At 42.9% G+C, this 14,785-nt stretch overlaps 1 protein-coding gene across 4 annotated transcripts in view; it reads left to right on the top strand.

Annotated features, from left to right (window-relative positions):
• Positions 1-14,785, top strand: part of LOC133559737 (cGMP-dependent protein kinase 1) — a 274,083-nt gene that overhangs the window by 66,970 nt on the left and 192,328 nt on the right. For all 4 annotated transcript variants that reach the window (XM_061911789.1, XM_061911792.1, XM_061911790.1 and 1 more), the window contains one exon: positions 861-1,027. In XM_061911789.1, coding sequence (XP_061767773.1) covers positions 861-1,027 — 167 coding nt within the window. The remainder of the gene's footprint in view (positions 1-860; positions 1,028-14,785) is intronic.

Raw genomic sequence — 14,785 nt, 5'->3', positions numbered from 1 at the left:
TTTTTGGTGATTCCAACTCTTGATGCTGAGTGCCAAGCAGGGAGGTAAAGGCTCCCATTTTTATAGTCTTTGGTATGACTCGGCCGGGGTTTGAACTCACAACCTACTGATATCAGGGTGGTGCCCTCTAACCACTATGGTACTGAGCAGGTCCTGAGTGCTGCCTTGTGGGTCAGTCTGGGAAGACAAAAGGCGAGGGGAACACACCCTGAGAGAAAAGCAAGTGCAGGTAGGTCCACCATAGGCGGTCCTCCGACAGACCGGAGGTCCAGCAGCCTCCTGCAGCTGTGAGGAGGTGCCGGTCGTCCTGGGTTCCCTTGCCCTTTAGACAGATCCGCACTGCAAAGAAGTGACTTTGGAGTCTGCGCGTCTCCCTCCTCGTAAAAGACCTCATGATGATGGTTGCATAGAAGCTCCACCACGGTCACAAAGGCGGTAGAAGGCTGCAGCAAAGATGGTCCCCCCCAAATGTCTTGGTCTCCATGCCATAGAACCCTGGCCCTCTCTTTGCCAAGGACTATGTGGTGGTGGTCTGTGCTCCAGTCTCCCCACTTTAAAAGATTCCATGCACAGGCGTCTCCCTGAAGGAGGACAATCATACTCGTTTCGAGTAAACGCCACCGCCGACGACTGAGTAGCTTTATTTGACAGCCTCAGTTCCTGTCGTTAAATGCACGTATTAATGTCAAATGTTCTAGATGGCCGAGTTTTGGGATATATCTGTGTTTGTGTGGACTTGGACTACGTTGACATTTGCGCATGGCGACTCTTGCACCTTATTTGATCTCTGGTCGTACGACCGCTGACATTTACAAGGCCGCGCTGGCGACGTCTAATTCTCCTCCCCTCTCGTCTCCAAGGTCTAAAGATCTGATCAAGGAGGCCATCCTGGACAACGACTTCATGAAGAACCTGGAACTGTCGCAGATCCAAGAGATCGTGGACTGCATGTACCCCGTGGAGTACGGCAAGGACAGCTGCATCATCAAGGAGGGCGATGTGGGTTCCTTGGTCTACGTCATGGAAGGTAAACAAAAAGCTAAGCCTTGCATGGAGCTGGCGTTTTATTATTATTAAATGTTTCTCATTCCAAAATGTCCACACCGCACCATCGATTGCACAATGAACAATGTACACACTTTCAGCACTACAACCAACACTACAATAATGATTACCTAATGGGTGTGTGTATTGTAGCGTCCCGGAAGAGTTAGTGCTGCAAGGGGTTCTGGGTATTGTCAGTTTCAAACACTGATGACATCTATTAAACAAGACAAGAAGCAAAGAATCAGAGACTAAATTCATTTTGGTTCAATTGAGGAGAAAACGTGTCGACCCGTAACCACTTACGGTTTCACCCACGCTCTGCCATAGCTCGGCTGGTAGAGTGGCCGTGCCAGCAACTTGAGGGTTCCAGGTTCGATCCTAGTCACTGCCGTTGTGTCCTTGGGCAAGACGCTTTACCCACCTGCTCCCAGTTAAGTTAAAATACCAATGATTGTCACATACACACACTAGGTGTGGCGAAATCTGTCCTCTGCATTCGACCCATCCCCTTGTTCACCCCCTGGGAGGTGAGGGGAGCAGTGAGCAGCAGCGGTGCCACGCCCGGGAATCATTTGTGGTGATTTAACCCCCCATTCCAACCCTTGATGCTGAGTGCTGCCACCCACACGGGTTTAAATGGAACTTGGATATTGGGTTTCACTATGTAAAGTGCTTTGAGTCACTAGAGAAAAAGCGCTATATAATATAATTCACTTAACTTCACACTTCCGGGAAAAGATTGTACTCCTCCTTCTTTATTTGACTTCCTCTAACCACATGACCACCGCTACTTCCAGAGGGAAGTGGGTCGTAAACAGCGTTGCCTTTGGTTACCGAATGCTTCAAAAGAAAAGGTGGTAAAGACTTCATAGAAAAGGTCGTAAAACGAGTTCAAAAATAGGTTTGTAAAAACAGTTTTACAAAGGGGTCCCCTGGAGGTGGACTCCGGTCCTGCTTCCTACTTTCTGTTTGGTTCTAATACATGTAAGACACAGGATCACCTTCATCTTGCTTCTCTCCTACACGGTGGAGTTTTAAGATCTTGGTAGGTTCCAAAGACAGCTTTTGGTCTTCTTGCCGGGAACTGATTTCAACACAAAGTTTTTGTGATAAATTATATAGAATTATTCCAACAGGTATTTCTTCTGTTGTGTTTATGTTGTGTTACGGTGCAGATGTTCTCCCGAAATGTGTTTGTCATTCTTGTTTGGTGTGTGTTCACAGTGTGGTGCATATTTGTAACAGTGTTAAAGTTGTTTATACGGCCACCCTCAGTGTGACCTGTATGGCTGTGGACCAACTTCACTTGTGTGTGTGTGAAGAGCCGTAGATATTCTGTGATTGGGCCGGCACGCAAAGGCAGTGCCTTTAAGGTTTGTTGGCACTCTGTACTTCTCCCTACGTCCGTGTACACAGCCGCGTTTTGAAAAGTCATACATTTTACTTTTTGAAACCGACACTGATAATTTCCGATGTCACTTTTTAAAGCATTTATTCGACATCTCTAGTTTTCAGTAAACATTTTCCCAAAGTTTTGCCCTTGTTGTCGTATCTCGATTTTGGTACAACCAAACACTACGAAAAATCTTAGACTTTAGTGACTCGCAAGATAAGCTACCGTATTTCCCGGACCATAGGGCACATTGGATTATAAGGAGCACTGCCAATGAATGGGTCTAAGGAGGTCTATTTTCATACAAAAGGCGCACCAGAAATTTAAGGGGTCATATTATGATTTTTGTCCTAAATGTAAAAGACTTCCTTGTGGTCTACATAAGATGTAATGATGATTCTTTGGTCAAAATGATGTTTTACACATCATCTTCAAGTCGCTTTCTGACCGTTTCTCCTGGATGCGCCATTTTGTGGGCGGTCTTATTTAAGTGGCTCACCTTCGACAGCGTCTTCTCCCCCTCATCTTTGTTGTAGCGGTGTAGCGTGCAAGGACGGGAGTGGAAAAAGTGTCAAAAGATGGCGCTAACTGTTTTAATGACATTCAGACTTTACTTCAATCAATAACGGAGCAGCATCTCCTCATCCGTGGCTCACTAGTGCAGCAACAACGCCAAAAAATGTGTCCTGTGAAAAACCGTCCGACCAGACCTTTCTAATAACGAAAGTTCCTCGGGTGAATAATATAAATTCACTACACTTCTATGTTCCAAAGGACACCACATCCACAGTTTCCAAATATGATTTTAAATGTGGATTCGTCAGACCACAGAACCCTTTTTCACTTTGCATCAGTCCATCTTAGATGATTTCGGGCCCAGCCAAGCCGGCGGCGTTCCTTGGTGTTGTTGATAAATGGCTTTAGCTTTGCATAGTAGAGTTTTAACTTGCACTTACAGATGTAGCGACCAACTGTAGTTACTGACAGTGGTTTTATGAAGTGTTCCTGAGGCCATGTGGTGATATCCTTTACACAATGATGTCGGTTTTTGATGCGGTACCACCTGAGGGATCAAGGGTCAGTAACATCATCGCTAACGTGCAGTGATTTCTCCAGATTCTCTGAACCTTTTGATGATTTTACGGAGCGTAGATGGTAAAATCCTTAAATTCCTTGCAATAGCTCGTTGAGAAATGTTGTTCTAAAACTGTTCGACAATTTGCTTACAAAGTGGTGACCCTCACCCCATCCTTGTTTGTGAATTACTTAGCATTTCATGGAAGCTGTTTTTATATCCAATCATGGCACCCACCTGTTCCCAATTAGCCTGCACACCTGTGGGATGTTCCATATAAGTGTTTGATGAGCATTCCTCAACTTTATCAGTATTCATTGCCACTTTTCCCAACTTCTTTGTCACGTGTTGCTGGCATCAAATTCTAAAGTTAATGATTATTTGCCCAAAGAAACATGTTTATGAGTTTGAACATGAAATATGTTGTCTTTGTAGCATATTCAACTGAATATGGCTTGAAAAGGATTTGCAAATCATTGTATTCTGTTTATATTTACATCTAACACAATTTCCCAACTCATATGGAAACAGGGTTTGTATTAGAAATGGCAACAGTGGGAGATGAATGCCACATAAGAAGGTAGAGAAAAAGAATATTATGGCGTTGCTACACACTACAATGGCGGACTCGCGTGCATTTTCAGGACTTATGCGGATCCCAAATACACATCAGCAGGTACCAGAAAATAAGAAAAGTTGGTTTCTCAGAATATTGCGAAACAAAATGCCAGGTAACATGTCTGCCATTTTGCAGTTCTTATACACACACCATAATAATATTTGTATGTTAAATGTGCCGACATTCCCTCAAGCGGTGCGGCTTCATAGCTTACCAAAGTCGTATTAAAAACGTTTTGACAGATTTTTGCGAGCCGTGTGTTGTGTTCTACATTCTTAATGGAACATTTTAAGTGTTGGTGTTGCTTACTGGCAGTTGACACATATCTCTCATGTGTGACTGCCATCTACTGGTCACACTTATCATTACACCACGTACCAGATAAAATTGCTTTGATCTAAGTAAGCACAACTAGAATTATGCCAGAGCACCGCGTTATAAGGCGCACTGTCGATTTGTGAGAAAATGAAAGGATTTTAAGTGCGCTTTACAGTCTGAAAAAAACAGACGTTATTTTTCATTTGAGTATTTTATTATTTGTAGAATTATGTCCGTGGCCTCAATTCTGAAGTACGCACTGAAGCGTACTGTTACGCCTTTATGAAGCTCGTCCATCACTTTTGACAAGGTAATAACTTTTGTTCTTATAGATTCAAGTGATGTTATTATCAGAACATAATTGCTTATCTTCTGATCTCTCACTGGCCATCTTCAGAAATGTCATCGCATTTCTTCCCCTCCAAAAATGTCTGACAGTCTTTCCAGGGTACTGACGAGTATGGATCCCTCATCCAAATTGAAGCGTTAGCATCTTCCCTTGTGTACATTTCTTCCACACCAGCTCAGCAATGGGCGTTCAAACCCAAAAGCAATAAGCTGGCGTCTTGCAAAATGATATTACTCTGAAAGGTCAATGACATACTTTGGAGGATGCCGATATTGATCTTTTCATCCCAGCCACATTTCCTGGAGCCTTAATTTGTACTGACGTTGTTTTTAGTGGATCTATGGGCAAACATAGAACCAGATGTAGCTACTTCAACTATTCAAAAAAACAACAACATATACCAGGGCTGCTTTTCAACTGGTGGCCCCAGAATGACACCAAGCTCGGTTCAAAACTTGGGGGACCAACTTTTTTTCAGCCAATTCCGAAAAACTCTTCGGAGATAAAAATCTGTTTTACTGATTTTCAGTTTCTGTCTTAATACTCATTTCTAATTGGTTGTGGCACAAGCTTAGTTGCAGTAGGATGGCACTGTGAATATATCTATATATATATATATATATATATATATATATATATATATATATATATATATATATATATATATATATATATATATATATATATATACATATATATATATACATATATATGTATATATATATATATATATATATATATATATACATATACATATACATACACAGTATATATAGATATATTAGACTTAGACAAACTTTAATTATCCACAAGGGAAATTGGGAATATACACACATATGTATATATATGTGTGTGTGTGTGTGTGTGTATATATATATATATATATATATATATATATATATATATATATATATATATATATATATATATATATATATATATATATATATAATATAATCCCTCGGGAGGCGTTCGGGTGGCATCCTGACCAGATGCCCGAACCACCTCACCTGGCTCCTCTCCATGTGGAGGAGCAGCAGCTTTACTTTGAGTTCCTCCCGGATGACAGAGCTTCTCACCCTATCTCTAAGGGAGAGACCCACCACCCGGTGGTAGAAACTCATTTGGGCCGCTTGTACCCGTGATCTTATCTTTTCGGTCATGACCCAAAGCTCATGACCATAGGTGAGGATGGGAACGTAGATGGACCGGTAAATTGAGAGCTTTGGCTTCTGGCTCAGCTCCTTCTTCACCACAAGGAAGTGAAGTGCAAGCTGGTATATACCTGTGTTTTACAGACTATTCCAAAGCATTTGATGAAGTGAAATATAAAAAAACTTTTCCCAATATAGAGTGAGCTGAATACTGATAAGAAAGTCCTCTACATTTGGAGAGGGACCCCCTCAATGTTCCAAGGTTGCAGGTTGCACACCATCTTCCCAGAACATTTATTGGCATAAACCCTAGTGCCTGATTGTTCTAGGAACCTTTCAAGAAAGTCGATGTTGAAAGCCATGCCAGCCCAAGGGTTGCTAACCAAGACCAAATCATCAGCAAAAGCGAGCATAGATAGATAACTGGCAGCGATCTAAAAGTCCCTTCCATCCCGCTCAAGCCTTGCCAACAATGGGTCAATTGCCAAGTTGAATAAGTAAGGGGGCGAGCGGGTCACCCTGCTTGACCCCGCTCAAAATTTTAATCGGTCTAGTTTCGTCATCTGAAGTTTTGATGGTTGTCACACTGCCTTTGTACATGTCGGCTATGATTCTGCGGAGTTCAATATTCACACGTCTGGCCGCCATGATGTCCAGTATCAGATCATTCGAGACTGAGTCAAATGCCTTGGCGAGGTCTTCAAAGACCACCGCCAGAGGCGTTTTCTCCTTCATACAGTTTGCAGTCAGGCCTTTGAGCATTGCAAGGTTTTCGGAACACCCAGGACTATCTGTGAAACCTTTTTGCAATAGACTCAAATGGCAAATGCTCCGTAATCTCTCATTCAATATTACCGACTTCAGGCAAGTCAGTACAGAGCCAATCGTCACAGGTCTCCAGTTGCGGACATCTTTGAGGCTGTTTGGATCATGCGATTTTGGTAGGAGAGTGGTCCGACTAACTTTGAAGCTAGCGGGTATCCTACTTTCACTCAGAAAGGCGGAGGACAAAGCTGACAACTTCTCCCCTTTTGGGTCCCACTCTTTGACCCTAATGAGTTTTATCAAGTCAGGGCCCGGCGCACTGGGGAGATTCCTAGGTTTGATCGCCCTGCACACCTCCTCGGGGGAGATCTCCTTACCCAGTCTGGAGTTGTCCAAATCAGGTGTCACTGGAAAACCAGCTCGCCTGATATATTTTGGGGCTGCTTCCCAAACGCATTTATAACGCTGTTTTACCGTGAAGGTAGACCGTGGACATGCCTGTTGTTCCTTACCATCCAAAATTCGAGAGACTGGAGCCTTCTTGTTGAGCCTGATTGGGACCTGATTGCTTCGTCTGACCACAAGAAATCTGTGCTGGGAACATACTTGCCAACCTTGAGACCTCTGAAATCGGGAGAGGGTGGGGGAGGGGGGAGGGGGGGGGGGTGTAGCGTCCCGTAAGAGTTAGTGCTGCAAAGGGTTGTGGGTATTTGTTCTGTTGTGTTTATGTTGTGTTACGGTGCAGATGTTCCACCGAAATGTATTTGTCAATTTTTCGGCCGCGTGTACCCATGATCTTGTCCATAACCCAAACTTCATGACCATAGGTGAGGATGGGAACATAGCTCGACCGGTAAATTGAGAGCTTTGCCTTCCGGCTCACAGTGTGGCGTATATTTGTAACAGTGTTAAAGTTGTTTATACGGCCACCCTCAGTGTGACCTGTATGGCTGTTGACCAAGTATGCCTTGGACAGCATGCGGTTGTTAAGGGGTGAAGGTTTCAGATGAGAGAAGACGCTAAAGGCAGTGCTTTAAAGGCACACCCCCAATATTGTTGTCTGGGTGGAAATCGGGAGAAACTCTGGCAAAATGGGTACATTTTCGGGAGGGTTGGCTAGAGTGGCTGGGAACAAGAATGGATGGTGAATGCAGTTTATTCAAAGCCATTCCAAAAGGGGGTTGAGACAAGGTTGTGTACTCCTACAGTGAAAGGATCTCACAAAAAATGTTGATCATTACCCTGTGTGGAGGTCCTGCTCTTCCGGGTTCTCTGGACCGCCAATGACGGACATGACAGCCGTGTTCATCTTTGTGAACAATGATTTATTTTGTGCTTTTCAGCCAGGTTAAAGTGTCTTGCTCGCTCTCCACCATCAACAACCTTCTTCTCCTTCCCGACTGCTGCCTTTAACAGAGCGACAGGTGATCAGACAAACACTCTCAGCTGTGTCATCTACGCACCTGTCGCTTTGCTGCAGGTTTGCAAACCACGCCTCCCCACACCCTGGAATAGCTTGTCAATTTAGCTGTCGGACTAAAAAAAAAAACCATACAGAAAATCCTAAACACAATAGTAGCCCACATTGTAGAAAACAGACTGACTCTAAACGCCAAAAAAAGAATGCATTAACCACATCCACATACATCAGTGTGTATCAATTCAAATATCTTGCCGTCACAGTAACTTCGGATAGTGGATACAAAAAAGAGATACATAAATGGATTGCTTGTCAGAAAAAACGATTTATGAATATATTTCGAAATGAAGACATCTCACTTGACACCCAACCCGGAGTCCTCGAAATGAGAACCCTGTCCGCAAACAGACTCCATGAAAACCCCCGACCTATACCATCAACGTATCGTTACGTTTCATCTGTCAGGTATTCAACAGACAGCGTCTCTGTTGTGACGACGGCGAGGATGTAAAATGCTGCCGCTTCTGTCCTTCATTAAACCTCTCATGAGTCACTGCGTCTGACTTCCACAAGGACAAAGCAAATTTGAGTTTCAGACTTGATTACGTTAAGAATACAAATCAGTCTGATTGAACATTTCTGTTATTTCTATTGGCACTTGTTAAAAGGCTCAAGGTTTAACCTTGTTTTTGTTTTTGCATCCGTTTCAAAACGTCTCACAAAAACTCAAGTCTTTACTCCGTTTCTATTCAGCAAGTTTGGGCATGATAGATGCAATTTTAGAGGTAAGAACAGCTATCAGGCCCGAAATATGTCTGAATAATAGGAACTGAAAATATAGGAAATAAAAGGACACAATTTGTGTTATTCCAGCTATGAAAAGAAATCATGTAAACTCAATAATTGTATTTTTCTGACCATGAGCGGGTCTTTTCAGGTCTGTTTTCTACGGATTATAAGGCGCATTAAAGGAGTCACATTAGGAGTTTTTTCTAAAAGTAAAAGACTTTCTTGTGGTCAACATAACATGTGATGGTGGTTATTTGCTCCAAATGTTGCATAGATGATGTTTTACACATCTTCAACTCACTTTCTGACACTCGCTTCAGGGTGCGGCGTTTTGTGGGCGCTCTCATTTTAGTTTCACATGTAGAGAAAAATGCAAAACAAATAAATTGTGATGGAGTGGCTGAATCAAGATCTGCACACACACACACACACACACACACACACACACACACACACACACACACACACACACACACACACACACACACACACACACACACACACACACACCGGTGACCGCGTGGATCACGATTTATTTAATATAATGAAGTCAACACATGATGTGTTTATATTAGCTATATTAGCCTACTATCAAAATGACTTTAAAAGTCTTGTGTAAGTGTTATAATGAAGTCAACACATGATGAAAGTGTCTATATTAGCCTACTATCAAAATGAATTTAAAAATCTCATATAAGTGTTATATGAAGACAACACATGATGTAAGTGTCTATATTAGTATATATTAGCCTACTATCAAAATGACTATGTGTTAAAGGCTGACACAAATGTTCGTTGACAGAAATGTTGAAATGTAATATTTATTTCAGAATGGCCAAAGGTATAGAGGTGTGTGTCCAGGTTCAAGGACACAGCAGGCTGTCTTCTTCTAATGGATTTATTACAATCCATGCAAGCTGGGTATCGTTTGCTGTGGTCTGGAACAACATGGCACACAACATGCAGCCAATATTACATACAGATAATGTGTCATAAGACTTGCAAAACTAGATTATATGCACAGAGGACATAGGAAATTAAATGATGCAATATGTAGAAACAGCTAGCACAAATAGCATGTTAGCATTGATTAGCTTGCAGTCATGCACTGACCAAATATGCCTGGTTAGCACTCCACACAAGTCAATAGCATCAACAAAGTTCACCGCACAGCATAAAACGTTTGTTGGACAAAATGAGACCGAGAATGAGTGGCATAAAACGCGTCTTTCTGTGGCAGCGTCGGAGAAAGTTGTTCATGTAAACAAACTGTGGTGAGTTCAAGGACTGACAAAATTAATAGGACAAAACGGCGCTCGCCCAATACTCTCAATAGAGAATCATGTTTATTATAAACAGTGGGATTTCAATCACTGTGATGAGGTGGCAACTTGTCCAGAGTGTACACCGCCTTCCGCCCCAAATGCAGCTGAGATATTCTCCAGCGACCCCCACGACCTCAAAAGGGACAAGCGGTAGAAAATGGATGGATGGGATTTCCAACAATTATGAGGTTCATGTCTTGTTGTCGTCCTACAGAAACAATATTATTTATTTACCCCAATCTTTTTCTATTTTTATAGATTTTTGAAAAAGCTCCAGTGAGCGACTAAAGAACCGCATAGTTGCAGACCCCCGTTTTTGTCGAACAAAATCTACTGTAATTTTAGCGGGCTAAAAAGTCAAGGAGTTTAGTCGACTAAAACTAAATCAGTATAGATGACTAAAATATGACTAAAACTAAAAGAAAGATTTTCGTCAATAAACTATCAGTGGGAGTGACTATGCAAGGCGCTTGTCCCACTAAGAAGTGTCCTACCACACCACCTTAGCCGCGCTCACCCTTTAGAGCACAGCCCTGCCACTAAACTTGCAGAAAAGAATTCTTCCCAAGCTTCCCTCTGTTTACATTTCCATACTTTGCTCTATTTTTGTCGTTAATATTATGTTTATTTACAGTTTCCCAGCCCTACTTTCCATTTAAAAAGCCACAAATGGTCACTTTTTTTTAAACTACCAAAATAAAACGTGCACATTGACGCTACGGATCCTTTTCAGTGTGGCGTCGCAAGAGTGACATCACCCGCTTATCAGCAACACCCGGACGGGGATCTGATGCACAGAACATATCACCGAGCAGATCAAATGCAAAACAACTGGATGGTAGTGAATGCTGCAAGCAAATGAGGGATTATGTGGTTAACTATAATTAGAAACCACATTTGCTGGTGGCAGGAAACATTCCAGATAATGCAGAACAAAACCAGACTGGAGATGTGGAGCAGAGACAGAATGCTCCATTTTTTTTTATTAGTTTTTCTTTGTCTGCTAACGATGGGACGTACAATACATCTACAAAGCACTTCACTTTTTGTACATTTTGTTATGTTACAGCCTTATTCCAAAATGGAATACATTCATTTTTGTCCTCAAAATTCCACAGACAATACCCCATGAAGACAATGTGATTTTTTTAAATTTTTTTTTTAGTTTATTAAAAATAAAACACAAATAAATCACAAGTACATAAGTATTCACAGCACTTTCTCAATGCTTTGTTGCATCTTTGGCAGTCATTGCAGCCTCAAGTTCTTTTAGAATGAAATACTTTAAAGTCATAGGACTCTGGAGGCAGCAGACAGGTACTATCATGCCAAGCGGTGTGCGGCTTCAGCGGTCGCGGAGGCAAAAACTCGGACATGGGAGGAGTTCGGGGAAGCTATGGAAAACGAGTTCCGGACTGCTTTGAAGCGATTCTGATCCACCTCAGGAAGGGGAAGCAGTGCACTGTCAACACCGTGTATGGTGAGGATGGTGTTCTGCTGACCTCGACTGCGGATGTTGTGGATCGGTGGAGGGAATACTTGGAAGACCTCCTCAATCCCACCAACAGGTCTTCCTATTAGCAAGCAGTGCCTGGGGAATCTGTGGTGGGCTCTCCGATTTTTGGGGCTGAGGTTGCCGAGGTAGTTAAAAAGCTCCTCGGTGGCAAGGCCCCAGGGGTGGATGAGACCCGCCCGGGGTTCCTTAAGGCTCTGGATGCTTTGGGGCTGTCTTGGTTGACAAGACTCTGCAGCATCGTGTGGACATTGGGGGCGGTACCTCTGGATTGGCAGACCGGGGTGGTGGTCCCTTTCTTTTAGAAGGGGGACCGGAGGGTGTGTTCCAACTATCGTGGGATCACACTCCCCAGCTTTCCCGGTAAGGTCTATTCAGGTGTACTGGAGAGGAGGCTATGCCGGATAGTCAAACCTCGGATTCAGGAGGAACAGTGTGGTTTTGGTCCTGGTCGTGGAACTGTGGACCAGCTCTATACTCTCGGCAGAGTCCTTGAGGGTGCATGGGAGTTTGCCCAACCAGTCTACATGTGCTTTGTGGACTTGGAGAAGGCATTCTACCGTGTGAGGAGTGCTCAGAGAGTATGGGGTATGGGACTGTCTGATTGTGGCGGTCCACTCCCTGTATGATCAGTGTCAGAGCTTGGTTCACATTGCCGGCAGTAAGTCGGACACGTTTCCAGTGAGGATTGGACTCCGCCAAGGCTGTCCTTTGTCACCGATTCTGTTCATAACTTTTATGGACCGAATTTCTAGGCGCAGTCAAGGCGTTTAGGGGTTCCGGTTTGGTGACTGCAGGATTAGGTCTCTGCTTTTTGCAGATGATGTGGTCCTGATGGCTTCATCTGACCAGGATCTTCAGCTCTCACTGGATCGGTTCGCAGGTGAATGTGAAGCGACCGGAATGAGAATCAGCACCTCCAAGTCCGAGTCCATGGTTCTCGCCCGGAAAAGGGTGGAGTGCCATCTCCGGGTTGGGGAGGAGACCCTGCCCCAAGTGGAGGAGTTCAAGTACCTAGGAGTCTTGTTCACGAGTGAGGGAAGAGTGGATTGTGAGATCGACAGGCGGATCGGTGCGGCGTCTTCAGTAATGCGGACGTTGTATCGATCCGTTGTGGTGAAGAAGGAGCTGAGCCGGAAGGCAAAGCTCTCAATTTACCGGTCGATCTACGTTCCCATCCTCACCTATGGTCATGAGCTTTGGGTCATGACCAAAAGGACAAGATCACAGGTACAAGCGGCCCAAATGAGTTTCCTCCGCCGGGTGGTGGGTCTCTCCCTTAGAGATAGGGTGAGAAGCTCTGTCATCCGGGAGGAACTCAAAGTAAAGCCGCTGCTCCTCCACATGGAGAGGAGCCAGATGAGGTGGACCGGACATCTGGTCAGGATGCCACCCGAACACCTTCCTAGGGCACGTCCCACCGGTAGGAGGCCACAGGGAAAACCCAGGACACGTTGGGAAGACTATGTCTCCCGGCTGACTTGGGAACGCCTCGGGATCCCCCGGGAAGAGCTGGACGAACTGGCTGGGGAGAGGGAGGTCTGGGCTTCCCTGCTTAGGCTGCTGCCCCCGCGACCCGACCTCGGATAAGTGTGAAACAAAGGTGATATAAAAGTAAAGTTTATATAAAAGTACAGGTGATATAAAAGTAAAGGTGATATAAATGTAAAGTTTATATAAAAGTACAGGTGATATAAAAGTACAGGTGATATAATAGTAAAGGTGATATAAAAGTAAAGGTGATATAAAAGTAAAGGTGATATAAAAGTAAAGGTGATATAAAAGTACAGGTGATATAAAAGTAAAGGTGATATAAAAGTAAAGGTGATATAAAAGTACAGGTGATATAAAAGTAAAGGTGATATAAAAGTAAAGGTGATATAAAAGTAAAGGTGATATAAAAGTAAAGTTTATATAAAAGTACAGGTGATATAAAAGTACAGGTGATATAATAGTAAAGGTGATATAAAAGTAAAGGTGATATAAAAGTAAAGGTGATATAAAAGTAAAGGTGATATAAAAGTAAAGGTGATACAAAAGTACAGGTGATATAAAAGTAAAGGTGATATAAAAGTAAAGGTGATATAAAAGTACAGGTGATATAAAAGTAAAGGTGATATAAAAGTAAAGGTGATATAAAAGTAAAGGTGATATAAAAGTAAAGGTGATATAAAAGTAAAGGTGATATAAAAGTAAAGGTGATATAAAAGTACAGGTGATATAAAAGTAAAGGTGATATAAAAGTACAGGTGATATAAAAGTGTGAAACAAAGGTGATATAAAAGTAAAGTTTATATAAAAGTACAGGTGATATAAAAGTAAAGGTGATATAAAAGTAAAGGTGATATAAAAGTACAGGTGATATAAAAGTAAAGGTGATATAAAAGTACAGGTGATATAAAAGTGTGAAACAAAGGTGATATAAAAGTAAAGTTTATATAAAAGTACAGGTGATATAAAAGTAAAGGTGATATAAAAGTAAAGGTGATATAAAAGTGTGAGTCCATGTTCTGCGTCGCCCTGCCAGAATCCCGAAGGTAGCGAATGTGCGGCTCTTAAGCCGCCGTCGCCCGCTGGCTTGTGTCGTTACGTCTGAGCTGTCAGATCAGCGTCGTACGTCAACGTCGGGGCGAATGAAGTGTCGCCCGCTCGCCTCGTTCGTAGTTAATGTTTGGCGGTGGTCCTCAGAGGTTGTCTGTCACCAGTCAGCGGGGGACAACTTGGCCGTGAAAACATTACAAGCTGAGATTTTAGCATTTTTCATGACCATCCTGCTATCTAAATGTTCTCTTTAGCAACTCAAAGGTGACTTTTTTAACCTGAATGACACTTTTGGTGTGTGCGTGCACAGCAGGTGTTGATACAACCTTGATCACACCTCCTTTAAAACAGACTTTGGAAACAATGTTGCAAAATAGTTGTGTTTTTAAGTTGAGGCATCGTTGGATCCATGTTGTCAGTTGACCAAATTTCCATTTAAGTTGGTCGAATCAGCGTCACAAAACTGACGTTGACATC

Source organism: Nerophis ophidion, linkage group LG09, assembly GCF_033978795.1.
Source record: "Nerophis ophidion isolate RoL-2023_Sa linkage group LG09, RoL_Noph_v1.0, whole genome shotgun sequence".
Lineage (NCBI taxonomy): Eukaryota > Metazoa > Chordata > Actinopteri > Syngnathiformes > Syngnathidae > Nerophis > Nerophis ophidion.
Note: the sequence above shows the minus strand (reverse complement) of the source record. Positions and strands in the feature narration are given on the sequence as shown.